General features: G+C 55.4%; 1 protein-coding gene across 1 annotated transcript in view; it reads right to left on the bottom strand.

Annotated features, from left to right (window-relative positions):
- Nucleotides 1-2,684: 2,684 nt before the first annotated feature.
- Nucleotides 2,685-15,011, bottom strand: part of MYO15A (myosin XVA) — a 52,651-nt gene continuing 40,324 nt past the window's right edge. The window contains exons 58-65 of the mRNA XM_045586459.1: nt 14,899-14,976; nt 14,476-14,572; nt 12,433-12,593; nt 11,363-11,496; nt 8,988-9,121; nt 8,069-8,202; nt 6,667-6,807; nt 2,685-3,699 (exon numbers count right to left, since the gene is read on the bottom strand). Of these exons, the coding sequence (XP_045442415.1) occupies nt 3,598-3,699; nt 6,667-6,807; nt 8,069-8,202; nt 8,988-9,121; nt 11,363-11,496; nt 12,433-12,593; nt 14,476-14,572; nt 14,899-14,976 (981 nt within the window). The 3' untranslated portion in view covers nt 2,685-3,597. The remainder of the gene's footprint in view (nt 3,700-6,666; nt 6,808-8,068; nt 8,203-8,987; nt 9,122-11,362; nt 11,497-12,432; nt 12,594-14,475; nt 14,573-14,898; nt 14,977-15,011) is intronic.

Genomic DNA, 15,011 nt, shown 5'->3' with positions numbered 1-15,011 from the left:
CCGCGGGCCAAATCCATCCCGCCAGGCCTTGCAATGTGGCCTGCAACGCGCTGTCATCACTGCACTCCACTGCGTTTCCATCACAATGACAGTTTATGACTGTTCAGTAAACCATCCGGCCCGCGATTTAGGCTGGATTTTAGATTTTGGCCCCTTCTCTGATTGAGTTCGACACCCCTATCTTAGTGCCTCAATGAAATGCTTCTGCATCTGCCTTCAACCTCAACTCTGGTCATTTTGCTTCCCGCCAGTGTGCTTGTCAGGGCGAACACTGGACTCTGAATTTGTTTATTTGTTATTTTTTAATCCTCACCGAGGATATTTTCCCATTGTTTTGTTTTGTTTTAGAGAGAGGAAAAGACAGAGAAACATCAATGTGAGAAAAACACATCTATTTGTTGCCTACTGTGCGGCTGGGGCCAGGGAGGAGCCTACAACTGCGGTCTATGCCCTTGACTGGAATCGAACCGGGACCCTTTGGTCCTCAGGCCAACTCTATCTATTGAGCTAAATTGGCTAGGGCTGGATTTGAATTTTGACCTGGCAGGCTGTATGACCCTGGGCAAGTGACTTTTCTTTCTGAATCTCAGTCTTCTGGTCTGTGAAATGGGAATAACATTAGTGCCCACCTCACATGGTAGTTGCGAGGATGAAGTGAAGTCATGTATGTTAAGCAGAGGGTATTGCTGACTTTGAGTCTACACTTCAGTTTCTATAAACTGAGGATCCTACCAATCCCCCTGTAGGGAGCTGGAGGCTGTGTAGTGACTTAAGGCCAGGACAGCAGGATCTGTGTAATGGGGAATTCTGGGACCCTGGGCATTGTTCTTAAGCTCCCTGCCAGATCACTTGCAAAAGGCCACACAGCTAGCCAGCATACAGATGTGGAATTTGAACACAGGCCTTTCTGGGTCCGCAGCCTGGGCCTTTAAGTACCAAACCAAGATCTGAAGAATCTTGTGGGTCCGGGCTGGGGAAGACCAGAGTGGTGACTGTGTGGACATTGGAACCTGGCCACGTCCACCCCCCTGTCCCACACAGGGGCAACAATAAGGTCATTTTGGTTACTGTTCAGCACGCAGATATGGTGCATCCTGCTACACCCATTTGTGATCCCCAACCTTCACCAGTTGACTGTCTCAGGCTCCCATGCCAGACAGACATTTTTCTTGTATTATTCTCACTCCATGGTAGGCTGTGGGGTTTGGTCCTTTCTGCTCTGGATCTTCTCACATCTACCTGGAGTTCCTATCTTTCTGGGTCTTGGAACAGGTAGGGGGGCCCAGTGTGGTACCCATAGGGTATCTGGGAACACAGCAGGGTCTGACTCTCCTACCACCTCTGACTTTCCAGTCTGCCTCATGGAGGTTGTTCCTCCTCTTAAGAGGACTCGACTCCCTAATGCCACCAGAGCAGCTGTTAAGGCGCAGGTCCTGAAATCAAAGGCCCAAGTGTGTTCCTTACCCAGTGCTCTGTAACAAAGCACCCAAAACAGACCTCAGTCAGTCATCCAGCTCACAGATTTGCAGTCTGGTCAGGGTGCAGCCAGGCGGCTTACTCTGAGCTCATGTGCATCAGCTGGGATGGCTCAACCTGGAGGAGCCACTTCCCAGTGGCAATCATCTGACCTACTCGTATTCTGAAGCCCAAAGGCCTCTCAGCTCACACCTGGTAGACCTGCAGCAGGGCTAGCTCTTTGTGGGGCTCTTTCCTCACTTCTCTCACTGGGCTCTTTATCTCGGGGCTGCTTCTGAAAGAAACCAACCTAAGGCATTGGCGAAAGTGGGGCATCCCTGGATGGCCTGATTGATCCCTCAGTCCTCCCCATTGGACCTAAATCTCTCCCAGTTTAACTTCTACACGACCGCCATTATCCACACCACCACTGCCACACCACAGCGTCTCCCCGCTGACATTGCAGCAGCCTCCTCCCTGCACTCTGCTTTGTGATCAGAATGACCTTTTCAGAATACAATCTGAGCAGACTGCCACACCTCCGTTGAAAAAACTTTGAAAGCTCCTGATGGCTTTGGGGATGAAATCCCACATGGTCTGCAAAGCCTACCGAACCACCCTGTGAGCCTCCAGTCTCAAGTCCTGCCACTAGGAATGTCCACCCCTAGGAATCTCCACTTCAGGGTTTCTGCATGCTGTTTCCTCCCCTCCTCACCAGCTAATGCCCATTTGCAGGTCTTGTCTTGCTCTATATTTTAATTATGAGCAACTTACGGTGCCTGGCATTTGCATAGTACACAATAGTGCTTAATAGGTAATGCATAAATCCTTCCTCTGATCCCGTGGCTTCAGCCAATTATGCCCCCACATACCTATTCAGACTTCCTCTCCCAAGTCTGCTGCTCCCCTCTCCCCCCACCAGGTTCCCCAAAGCACCAGCACTTTCCTGTAATATTCATTTATTATTTTATTCATGTTACCAGTATTTTTGATTTATTTTTTAAAATATATTTTATTGACTTTTTACAGAGAGGAAGGGAGAGTGATAGAGAGCTACAAACATTGATGAAAGAGAATCATCGATCAGCTGCATCTTGCACACCCCCTACTGGGGATGTGCCCGCAACCAAGATACATGCCCTTGACTGGAATCGAACCTGGGACCCGTCAGTCCCCAGGCCGATGCTTTATCCACTGAGCCAAACCGGTTTCGGCAACCAGTATTTTTAAAGTGCCTAATTTGTGTTAGGCATTGTCGTAGGCTCTGGAGAATATAGTAGGGAACAAAGACCATTTTCTCTGGAACGTTTACTCCCCTCTGCTCCATCTAGTCCTAACAAACTCCTACTCAGCCTTCAAAACCCAATAACAAAGTCCTATTCCTTGGGAAGCTCTCAGACTTCTCCCTCCCCAGCCCCTAACATGGAATTTCTTTCTCCACTCTACTCTCTTGAACCTTATGTGGCCCATCCAATGATGGGGCCCAGGGTTGGGGTTACCCAAGGAGTGAGACACAGAGGTCTACAGGGAGAGGTAGAGGTAGACCTCTGCTGGAAGTTCTGTTCATAGGCAGTGAGTCAGGGGCACAGCTAGGCCTCCAGCTCCTGCTTCCTCCCTCAGATTTGTTTTCCAGCCACTCAGCAGCCATGGAGGACTAGCTGCCAGGTGCACCTTTTATTTGTATTGAAATAACCAAGGGTCATGAATCCAAGTTGCACGCCAGTACGGGGGCCCAAGGAGGACATGTGAGAGGTTGAGAAGTGGAGCAGATCTGGACTTTGGAGCAGAACATCAGACCCATCAAACTAAAGGCAAAGTCCAGTTCATCCAGGCCACTGGTTTGGGGCTTCCCTGCCACAGGTGGGAGTCAGGGCCAGGGCCTGCAGTGTACTTGGCAGGAGGCTCGTGGGCAGCCTTTGGGGGTTCCTCCTGCGTTCTGGGTCAAGATTGCATGTCTTGACTCCATCCCAACTCTGGATAGGTCTTGGGTTCCTGGGGACTTGGGTCATTCCTCCTCCTCCATTTTGGTCTCCCCTCAGGTTCTGGTCCGTGTGGAGGTCATTAGCTCAGCAAACCCGGTAGCTCCCCCGGGCCACAGAGCAAGCCTCCTGGCAGAGTGCAGTTGCAGGGCTGGAGGCCGGGTCAGAGCAGCGTGATCTCACTGGGGGGCAGCGTGAGCTGCTTCTCCCGGGCACTGAGCAGGTTCTCCACGTGCACAGCCACCACTCGACACAGTTCCAGGCCCTGTGGGAGAGACCAGAGTCGCGGCCATCCAGCACTTCCCCAGCTCTCAGCGGGGGTAAGTGGATGGGAGGCAGTCTCCCCAGCTCCCCCAGGCCCTGGAGGAGCACGATAAGCTGGAGGGGGGATGCTGGGCTGTAGGCTGGAAGGGGTAAGCAAGCAAGAGACCAAGGGCATCTGCCAGCCTTATCGCATGTGAACGGGTGGCCTAGGGCCAGTTACTGCACCTCTCTGAGCCTCAGTGCCTCATGTAGGATCTCCGTTTACCAGGGTCTGCCTCATGGAGCTGTGGTGAGGATTCCATGTGTACATTCTTTAGATTTTAAAAAATATTAGTCCAGCCAATAACTGGCAAGTTTCTAACTGCATTGCCACTGTTAGCACCTGGCACTCACAGCCCAGAATAAGCTGTGTCTCAGCCTCAGGGCTCCCATTGGGGACAGAGGGGGACGGGAGGTGGGGAGCTGTGGAAAAGCCCCCTGAGAGTATGGTTCCCGACCACAGGCAGTTGGAATGCCCTGAGGGCCAGCAGAAGCTGCTCTGGAAAGAGAATAGAAACAATGAGGGCAATACTGACTGAGTGGCAGGCATGGTCCTGTGTCCTACCCCTGCTAGTCCCCAGGGTCCCTCTGAGGCACACACTCTGAGATCCCATTCCACAGGTGAGAAAACAGGCCCAGACCTCACAGCTGGTGGGTGGCGGAGACTTGAACCCAGGCGGGAGGAGGCCAACACTCTGAACTGCCTTTTGCAGAGGTTCGCTGTGCCAGTCCCACCCTGGGGCACCTCAGCTAATTTGATCTGAGTGAGCGCACAATGGGGTCTCCTCCCAGCCAGTTCTCCCACCTGCCTGCCGCAGGGCGCAGGCCTCACTGGGATCACTGCCCCTGACCGGGGTGGAAACGGGCTCCGTGAGAAGCAGGGGAGCCTGATTCCCTCACACAGTCTGTCGGGCGGACAGGAGAGGGGCCTGGGTCTGTTGGCTGAATCATGCTGCACTCAGACGTCACTGCCTCCTGGAAGCCTTCCCTGATGCCTTCCCAGAGAGCCCAAGGAAACCCTCAGCACCGATCGCCATGCTTTATTGGAGAAATTCTTTGATATCTGTTTCCCCCATGAGACTTGGGCTCTGCGAGAGCCAGTGCTAAGGGGTTTCAGTCACTTCAGTGTCCCTGCAGCCAGGGCAGAGCCTGCGACCTAGGGATGCTCAGTGGTTATGTGTTGAATGAATGTGTCCCTGGTACACATACATGCAAGAGGCAGAAGTGGACAAGCCAAAAAGATCTCTACCAGTTCATCCAGCCACGGCTGCGCATCTGCTGTGCTGGCACTGTGTGTGAACATAGTGCTAGACACACTGCCCTTTGTCTGACAGTCCAGTGGGGGGGACACAGAACACATAAACAAATAACTAAATGGTTTGCCAGCCATAGTGTGGCTACCGAAATAGAAGGAGATGAGTATCAGGAAGGAGGGTCAGGAAGCCTTGTAGGAGGAGGTGAGGTTTGTACTGAAACTATAATAAAGGGAGGGAGGGAGCCCTGTGGTTAACAGGCGAAGGGGGCAAGCATTCTAGGAAGAGGGACAGTGAGTACAAGGGTCTGGGCAAGAGGGGGAGGGCAGTCTTGTCATTAGGGAGCAGGGAGAGGCCAGGATAGCTGGGGCGAGGGCCGAGAGCAGAGGGTCATGGAGAAAATGAGAGGAGGGCACAGGGAGGGAAAGGGCTCTTAGGAGGATAGGGAGGGAAAGTGGAGAGACCTGCTGATCCCCAAGGGAGATGCTGAGTGGGTCATGCAGGAGACAAGAATATGACGTCTGAGTGCAGCATGACTCAGCCAACACTCCCAGGCCCCTCTCCTGTCTGCCCGACAGACTGTGTGAGGGAATCAGGGGCTCTCACAACAAATGGTTTGGGGAGCCTCAGTGCTCAGAGGGTACTGGGTGGGCAGGGAGGTCCAAACTCAGCAACATTCAGAGGCAGTCCGGGAGGAGGCACCAGGAAAGGAGCCCAAGAAAGAGTGGGTAGTTGGCAGGTATAAGGAAGGAGTCCACTGGCAGGAGCTGAGAGAAGAGGATTCTGGGAAGCAGACTGGGCCAGAGGGTAAGGCCAGAATTGGGGTGACCTCGGCAGAAACAAAATTGGGGTACAGTAGGAAGTAAACTGGGGAGCCTCGTCCTGAGTTGCAGGCTGTTCAAGGGCCACAAAGAGCCAAAGGGGCTCTGCTCTGGGCAGTGGGAGACCCTCTCTCCTGCCTTGGGAAGTCAGCTCCTTCCAGGTGGGCCCGGATGGCATTGTCCTGGGCCCAGATCTTGAGGAGGGATGCGGCAGGCTGGCAGAGGCAGATATGTGGGTCCCAACCCCCATTCTGCCCCATCTGTGAGCCTCAATCCTCTTTCAATTGGGTGAAAACTCTGGTTTTGCGTCCCACCCCCCACCCCCAGGGCTGAGATACTTGGACAGGAGCCCAGAGGTCTTTCAAGGAACAGCCACAGTGGCTGCAGATAAGGAACAGGCAGGTGGGCCTATGTCCCTGTATCTCACATGGGGACCCCACTATCCCTCCTTAATCCCAGTCCCCACATCCACCTTCGAAGCCCAGCTTCTGTGTCAGGGCCTTTCACTGACCTTCTAGTGCCCCCAGAGGAAAGCCCCCCTCTCAGCGTGGCCCTCACAGACCTCCAAGACCTCTCCTGTCCTAGCTGCCTCCCGGTTCCCCACAAACTCCTCACGATTCTGCAAACAACCTGGCTCTTTCCCAATCTCATCACCAAGACCTCGCGGGGAGACCGCTGTAAAGGCTGCAGTTCTGTGCAGTTCTGGGGTAGTTCTGTCCCTGCACTGGCTGGATGTTCCCTGTGGCCTGGCCAGAACATGAGAGGAGGGGACAGGGGTGAGTCCCCTTGGAGCCTGGTGAGTGAAATAGGGAGTGAGGGTGGGTGACAAGGTCTGGGTGCTGGGCGAGGGCCCACCTGCTCCAGCTGCAGCTGCATGGTGCGCTGGGCTGCCACGTCCCCCAGCACGATCTCCACGTAGGGGTAGCTGGAGCTGGCTGTGGGCCGCTGGGTCCATGTCGACTGGATCTCCTTCAGGGGGAACTTCACCATCAGCTCCTTGGGGCAGGGGCAGACAGGCCTATGGGTGGGACAGTCTCACCCACCTTTATCCCTCCCCCGCAGACCTGACCAACAGGAGGCAGGACACCCCGGTCGAGTTCCAGCTCGCCAGTGACTTGCTGTGTGACCTGCAGCAAGTCATCGCTTTACCTCTCTGGACCTCACCTGTAAACTGGTTCACAATGCTAATGCCCACCTCTGCAGTGTGCCAGGCCCTCTTCCAAGTGCTCGGGATCCAGGGGTGTGTAGATGCTGGGGTGCCCTGACCTTAACATCAAGCCTGCTTCTTAACACCTGCACTCCTGAGGAGCTTCTTTCCAGCTCCAGGGGCACTCAGAGCACGTGAGCGTGGATGCCTCCATTAATGACAGATGGGACGTGGGGGGCAGGCACCTTGACTCCCTTGGCCCCAGGCCAGAGGGCATCTCTGTGGGGTGTGTTCCATGCTGCCTCCCAGAGAGCCCGCTGACTCATGCCACTTGCATGGCGGCAATTTGCTTGCTAACCTACACTTCCCACAAAGTGAGGCTGTCCCTTCCCGATCTCACTTCTTCACTCCCCCTGCTTCCCAGATCACCTCCCAATAAACCACCTGCCCTGTCCTCGTGTGAGGTCCACTTCTGGAGGAACTAAAGAAGGGGCAGCGTGTCCTATTTGTTATGTACTTAATCGTGTCCCCCCAAATCCATAGGTTGAAGCCCTAACACTCTATACTCAGAATATGGCTGTATTTGGAGATTGGGCCTTTAAAGAGGTGATTAAGTTAAATTGCGGCCATTAGAGGGGCCCTAACTCAATCTGACAGTGTCCTCATGCAATGAGGAAATTTGGACAACAGACACAGGAACACACATGCAGAGAATAGGCCACATGCGGACCCCGGAGAGGGGAGGGGCCTCAGGAAACCAGCCCTGCCGGCACCTGGGTCTTGGACGTCCAGCCTCCAAAACGGAGAGACGATTTCAGTCCATCTCTATTGCCGAAGCCCCAGGCTGTGGCAGCCTATGCTGACTAAGACACAGTTTGAATGTTTAGCGGGTTTTACTGTCACAGCTTCCTGGGTGGGTTCTATCATCCCTGTGTTCCAGACGAGGAAATGGGGCTTAGTGAGGTGCGGGACTGCCCCCGGTCTCACAGGGGTAAGTGGTGGGGCTGGCTCAGTCCCTCTGAGGGTGGGTCCGAGAAGAGGGGTGGGGTCTGAGGAGAGGGGTGGGCTCCGCGGAGAGGGGAGGGCAGGGCGCAGGCTGAGGCCACTCACGTGGGTCTCAGTGCTGAGGAAGTTGAGGCCATTCTGGTTGACGGCAAGGATGCTGGGGGCCGGCACAGCAAGGTTGCTGCAGCTCTGGATGAAGAAGAAGGAGGAGCCAAACATGGGTGAGGCGCTGAGGAGGCCTGGGGCAGGAGAGAGACGGTCAGAATGAGGGGCTCATCGGTGGCACACGACCTTCAACTGCATGTTGCCTACCGCCCTCATCCTCCCCACTGCGGCCAGACAGGTGCTCCCTCTGAGCCTCCTGCTGCGCACCGCCCTGCCCTCCCACTGCTTGCAGCTCCGAGCCCTGGCACCTGCTCTCTCTGCCAAGAACCACCAGACTCTAGGTGGTGCCTTGGTGAAAGCCTTAGAAAGGTGTTCTCTAGCCGAAACCAGTTTGGCTCAGTGGATAGAGCATCGGCCTGCGGACTGAAGGTCCCAGGTTCGATTCCTGTCAAGGGCATGTACCTTGGTCGCAGGCACATCCCCAGTAGGGGGTGTGCAGGAGGCAGCTGATCGATGTTTCTAACTCACTATCCCTCTCTCTTCCTCTCTGTAAAAACTCAATAAAATATATTTAAGAAAGAAAGAAAGAAAGAGAGAGAGAGAGAGAGAGAGAGAGAGAGAGAGAGAGAGAGAGAAAGGGAGGGAGGGAGGGAGGGAGGGAGGGAGGGAGGGAGGGAGGGAGGAAGAAAGAAAAGAAAGAAAGAAAGAAAGAAAGAAAGAAAGAAAGAAAGAAAGAAAGAAAGAAAGAAAGAAAGAAAGAAAGAAAGAAAGAAAGAAAGGTAGGTGTTCTCTGCAGGCAGCTCAGCTGGACTCACGCTGAAATGCCTTTGTGCAAAGAACAAGGTGCCTTCGTCTCCACCCTCCAAACCCCTCCCCAGCAAAGCCGCCGGGACCAGCTCCCTCAGCCCCGGACTCTCACCCAGAAACTGGGCGCGGGCCTGGTGGGGGCTGAGCGCTTGTGTCTGCTGCCGGTGCTGACTGACCAGGCTGAGCCAGGTGGAGCCGGCCGTGGAGTGGTAGAGCTGGGCCGGGATGTACTGCTGGACCTCCCGTCTGCATGGGAGGGAAGGTGTCCTGAGCACCTGTCTCCTGCCATCCTCCCTGCAGGCTTACGCAGAGCAATGTGCTCCTTGCTCCTCCCCGCAGACTGACCCCTGGGAGTGTGGAGGGTTTGGGGGCATGAAGTGCTCCCAGCGCCCTGGCACACAGCAGGTGCTCAGTAACTGCTGGCAGCACCACTAGACTTCCTGTTTGAAGAGGAGGGAACTGAGGCTCTGAAGAGCTCACTGACTAGCCCAGGGCCACACAACAACCAAGTGAGCCTGAGTGGGGGCTGAGACTTGAATCCAAGGTGGGTTCATACTTTGTAGTGCCTGCCCCCAAGGAGACCCCAGGCCAGAGGGCTAAGCACAAGGTGGTGGCAGGTGTGGAAATAGCAGAGCCGCAGAGCCGCCACCAGAGGCAGAGTTTGGGGTAGGGGAAAGCGGCAAGACCCCCCTCTCCACTCCAGCCCCTTCTCTAACAGGCTGGCTTCCTCAGGGCGGCGCCCGGGCCCCTCAACCGCAGTTCCAGTCATCCCAGGACCCTGAGCTGCAGGCTGGGGAAAAGCTGGGAGAAAATCACGGGCATCCCTTTCCCCAGGACACCCCTTCTTTGCAGGGCTGGGGTACAGGCCTGGCGTCTGGACCTGGCCTCCCAGGGTTGTATTCTTGTCTCTCCCCCCCCCCATCTCCCACGCACAGCTAGGTTTCAGTCAGCCATGTGACCTCTCTGGCCTCAGTTTCCTCATCTGTATAAAGGGAAAATAAAGTGGATACAGAGTGCTTTGCAGAAAGTCAGAACTCAATGATTCTTTCTACCCAGGATTAGATTACAGTATACTTTTGTGTGTTTCCCTGTTTTTTGCTTAAAACAGTAACATAAAAGAGCTTTACGAATTGAGCCCTTGCTGAATTACGGCACCCGGACATGCACTGTAGATACATTATCTTACCATTATTCACACAGGGGTTTTCAAATTGGGGCTGAGGCTCTGGGGGGCGGGGGAGGGTCAAAGACACTTCCATGTTAACACTAAGCCGTTACTTGGGTTTTCCCCTCTCGCTCTCTAACAAGTACAGGGGCGCCTGCCGGAGGCTACACGGCAGGTGAGACCAGCGCAGGCTGGCTGCAGAAGCGGCACGAGGATGCAGTGTCTCCTGTTCAGCCACGCGGTGAAGAAATCCCCAGCCCCAGCCCGTGTGGCTTAGTGGGCTCAAGCAGCATCCCGTCCGCCAAAAGGTAGTGGGTTTGATTCCCAGGCAGGGCATGTTTTGGGAGGCAACCCATAGATGTTTATCTCCTAGATCACTGTTTCTCTCTCCTGCCCCTTGTTCTAAAATAAATAAAATAAAATAGATTTACGAAATGTAAAAACAGTGCCACTCTTCTAAAACTTTTTTGAAAATACATTTTTATGTTGTTTACATTAACATGTACTGTTAATTTATATTATCTTTATATAAAAGCCTAAGCGACGACCGCCTAGCTGGTAGCCATGACATGCACTGACCACCAGGGACAGACGCTCAATGCAGGAGCAGAAAACACAGTGTCATGGGCCTGGTGGGGGCTGAGCCCTTGTGTCTGCTGCTGGTGCTGACATGCAGTTGAAGGCCGCGGGCCCCTCTCCCCTCCCCTCTGAGATTCACCAGTCTATTCCATGTTTCCATGCCTGTGTTGAACGTCTGCCCCCTGGTGGTCAGTGCACGTCATAGCCCCAGTTGAACTGTTGAACAGTTGCTTAGGCCTTTATATAGAGAGATATAATATATTATTATCCTTGTTTTTAAGTTAATTAATCAATGTCTTAAATTGTTCCTTAGTTTTAATTTTGACTATGGTAAATATATATTAGTAGATACAGGCTGCATAAACAAAAGCTCTTTGGGGCCCTATTCCTGAGTCCAAGTCTGAGAAGGACTGATTTGTCACCCCCGTGAGGACACAGCCCCCAGGAAGGCCTGGCTGGGTGCCACACCCTGGTGGCCATTTCTGCATGGCCACGTGTATTCCCCGGCTGATGGCTGTGTGTCCTGAAAGCTTTTTATCATTAAACTTACTCTGAGCTGTTAATACCAGCTGGAAGCAACCTGTTGTGGGAGGAGGGGGGGCCCGCTCTTAGGGCGAGTTGGAGGATGTTAGCCCATCGCCAGATCAGCCCTTCCCGGAGAATCTGCTGGTGTGAGCGGGCGCACAGGGCCTGGGGTGTCCACCTCAGAGAACGCGGGGGCTGGCGGGTGGGCAGGTGCTCACATGCTGGGCAGGTAGAAGTGGTCCTTGGCCCGGTGCTGCAGGGACGCCAGCTTGGACACCTGCTGCAGCTGTTGCTCGCGGGGCTGGCCTGCTGGCATGCTGCTGAAGAGGCCCTTCAGGTAGTCGGGCAGGACCTGCAGGGCAGCAGGTGTGCAGGGCGTTCAGGCACGTGGGGCATGGAGTCCCCCAGTGAGGTGGGACTGCAGTGTGTGGGTGTCTGCTGGGCTGGGGTTACTGAAAATGGAACATGCCTGAGTCACTAAAAACAGATTCCTGGGCTGTACCCCCAGACTCTGATTCACTAGCTCTGGGGCTAGACTTAAGGGTTTGCACTTTAACAAGTTCCCAAGGAACGCTGCTGGCCTATAGGCCACGCCTAGACCAGCACCGGACTGGACTGCGTGGAGCAGTTGGCAACAGTCATACCATGTGGCCATAAAAGCCAAGTAAGCTTATTTTGTACTTGGAATTGGGGAGAATTTGGCACCAGTTCCACCCAAAAAACACACTCTCTGTCCAAGCACTTGCACAAATGTTAGCAGAGGGAGCCAGGTCTACAAAGCCCAGGACCCTGGCTTAGGGGACCGGATTCCACAGGGAGCAACACAAAGGTAAAAGCAACACTGGCAGCCAGTCCTCCTAGGCTCCGAGAGGGACAGGCTATGCTCTCTGTGGAGGGGAGAAGGGGAAGAGTGCTGTTTGGGGCAGCCTTGCTAGGGAGGACTTAGAAAAGCAGAGACATGCCCGGCCAGTGTGGCTCAGTGGTTGAGCATTGACCTATAAACGAGGAGTCAGGGTGGGATTCCCGTTCAGGGCACATGCCCTGTTTGCAGTCTTGATCCCCAGTAGGGGGTGTGCAAGAGGCAGCCAATCAATGAGTCTCTCATCACTGATATTAGGTAGTGAGGGTCACGTCACTGACTGCTCCGAGGAAGCCACGCAGAGAGCAGGGCACCAGGGCTAGAAACGTCAGGGGGATCACCCGAATCATGAAGGCCTCACACGAACGGCCTCACAGTCCTGGGGGAGCCAGGAAGGTTCCAGAACATGAGTGGCCCACACGTGCTGACCTGGTTATAGTGCATGGTCACGTATAGCTCATTCTCAAACTTCAGTGGCTGATCCCAGAGCACACGCCGGAACCAGAGCATGTAGCTGCTGTCCACCTGCTCCATCTCCGAGGCCACGTCCAGGATGTAGGTGCAGCGGCTGAGTGGGCACACGTGCTGGCCTGTGGAGAGCCAGAGGCAGCTGGGGGCACGGGCATACACCCCAACCTGCCACCCAGGCGAGCATCACCTGGGCAAGCCCCTCGCTGGGACATGCTCTGGACCAGGGCGCCCTGCTTGTGGGATGCTGATGGCTGCCAACGGGAATGCCTCTCTACGGCCCTGGGTCTGGGAGAGTGATCTGGGTCGCGCTCAGACACAGCCCAGTTCGTTTCCGGAGGAGGTGGGAACAAGGAGAGGCACAATGGTGCCTATAGGCAGAACCCCTTCAGAGGGCGCTGCTGGGCTCCTGAGTGGGGGTGGGGAGGACGCAGCCGGACCCCCAGAGGGCCAGAGCTGTGGCGAGGCTGAAGGCAGGCTTCTCTATTTCCTGCAGACACTTCTGCTCCCGCCCCACAGCGCCCACAGTTTTACCACGGAGTGGGCCGTGTCGTGATGATAAAGTCCAGACTCTTGAGCCCAGATAACCTGGGTTCAAAGCCCAAATATGTGACCTGAGGCAAGTCCTTTGGCCTCCAAGGCAGGCTGATTACTGGCCCCTTCTCAAAGACACCCATGTCCCAACCCTGGAACCTGAGAGTATGTTACCTTCATGGCAAAAGGGACTTTACAAATGTGATTAAGTTAAAGATCTTGGGATGAAGACATTATCCTATCAGTGTTTCCCAAAGTGTGGTACGCGTACCCCCAGGGGTACGGGAAGAGTTTGGTGGGGTACGCATTGCACCGGAGTTTGGTGGGGATATGCACTGCACCATGCTTAGCTGTGCCTAATTCTATGTTCTCATGAGTATGAGGGGTACTCAGCATTGGGGTACACATATGTCAAAAGTTTGGGAAACACTGTTAGGTCATCCAGATAGACCGAATGTAATCTCAAGGATCCTTAAAAGAAGAAAAGAGAGGGAGGGAGAGGGAGAGAGATGCTGCCTTGCTGGCTTTGGGGATGGAGGAAGGGCAAGAGCCACGGGATGTGGGTGGTCTCAGCAAGCTGGAAAAGACAAGAAGAGAGTGTCTCCCCTGGAGGCTCCAGCGGAACAAGCCCCAGGACTGGCTTCAGGACCTGCAGAGCCATAAAAACATAAGCCCCCGGTATGTGGTGATTTGTTACAGCAGCAACAAGAGACTACTACACCCTCGTGGGCCTCGGTTTCCCCGTCTGTAAAAGGGGTGGTAATGGCTCCACGTACAGGGCTGTTGTGAGGACTGAAGGAGGTGATGGAATTCAATGTTTGAATTTAATTCCACCACCTCCTTTTTCCACTACGCCTGGGCGTAGTCTGTGTCAGTCACAGGACTGCCTGTCACTGCCTTCCCCTCCTGCCAGGCCTTGGCTGGACTCCGGGCACGGGCTGAGGACGGACACGTGGTCAGGGATGAGGTGGCAGCGGGAGAGCTGGGAGGAGAGGGTGCAGCAGGCCAGCTGGCGTCTCCGTGGATGAACAGCAGAGGGCAGGGTGGGGCCACGGGAGGAGGGCCTGTGAGACCCGGGGAGGGCCTCGATGGCTATGGTAAGGCATGCGTGGCGGGAGAGCTCGCCTGTGTGGGTTCCAGGAGCTGGGGCCTGTTAAGGGAAACCTTCCTAGGATGGGCTCCTTGCAGGCAGGGTCCCTGGGCGGCCCCGAGGGGCAGCGGAGGGGACAGGGGCCCCTCTTCCGGCCTGACGGGCGAGACAAACGTACACACAACGGAGCAGAGAGGGACAGACCAAGGGCTGGGGTGCTCGGTGCACAGAATGGATCCTTAGAAGAAGAAAAGAGAGGGAGGGAGAGGGAGAGAGAGGGAAGCCGTGTGGAGCGGCTTCTGGGAGATAGTGGCATCTGTCCTGAAGGAGGAGGCCACGTAGGGCGTGAGCCCAGCGTGCTGGATCCTCTGGCAGCTCACCTCGGCTGGTGACGAGGAAGATGACGTATTCATCGAAGGCCTCGGGGCGGGTCAAGGCCATCTCCGCACAGATCTCCTTCACCACGTCCAGGGCCACCTGCGGGGAGGGGGGAAGACGAGTGAGACCGCCCGCCGCGCCCACCCCCGTCCTCCAGACTGCCCGGCCCTGCACCGAGGCGGCTGGGCCCCAGAACCGCCGCACAGGCAGGGAGACAGCTGGTCTGAGAGGCCCAGGCAGTGTGACCTGAGCTGGAGGCTCCACCTCCCCAGGCTCAGCCTGCTCTTCAGCGGAGTGTCCTGCCTTGTGGACTATGTGAGAGAGCCTGGAGGGGCTCAGCACCCTTGGGGGCCACTCTGGAGACTGGGGCACCCTTGTCCCCCCTTCCCCCCAGGGGCTGCTTGCTGGAAACGCCCCTCACTCACGGTGCAGGTTTTGATTTTGAGATGGCGTTCGAGGCCCCCCGGGAGGAAGAAGAGCTGCCTCTTGGAGCTGCGGCCCGCCTGGACAGGAGGGTGAGGAGACAGGGCAGGCTGGG

The sequence above is a fragment of the Pipistrellus kuhlii genome, unplaced genomic scaffold (assembly GCF_014108245.1).
Source record: "Pipistrellus kuhlii isolate mPipKuh1 unplaced genomic scaffold, mPipKuh1.p scaffold_m20_p_23, whole genome shotgun sequence".
NCBI classification, from domain to species: Eukaryota; Metazoa; Chordata; class Mammalia; order Chiroptera; family Vespertilionidae; genus Pipistrellus; species Pipistrellus kuhlii.
The sequence above is the reverse complement of the archived record's forward strand: the minus strand, read 5'-3'. Positions and strand labels throughout refer to the sequence as shown.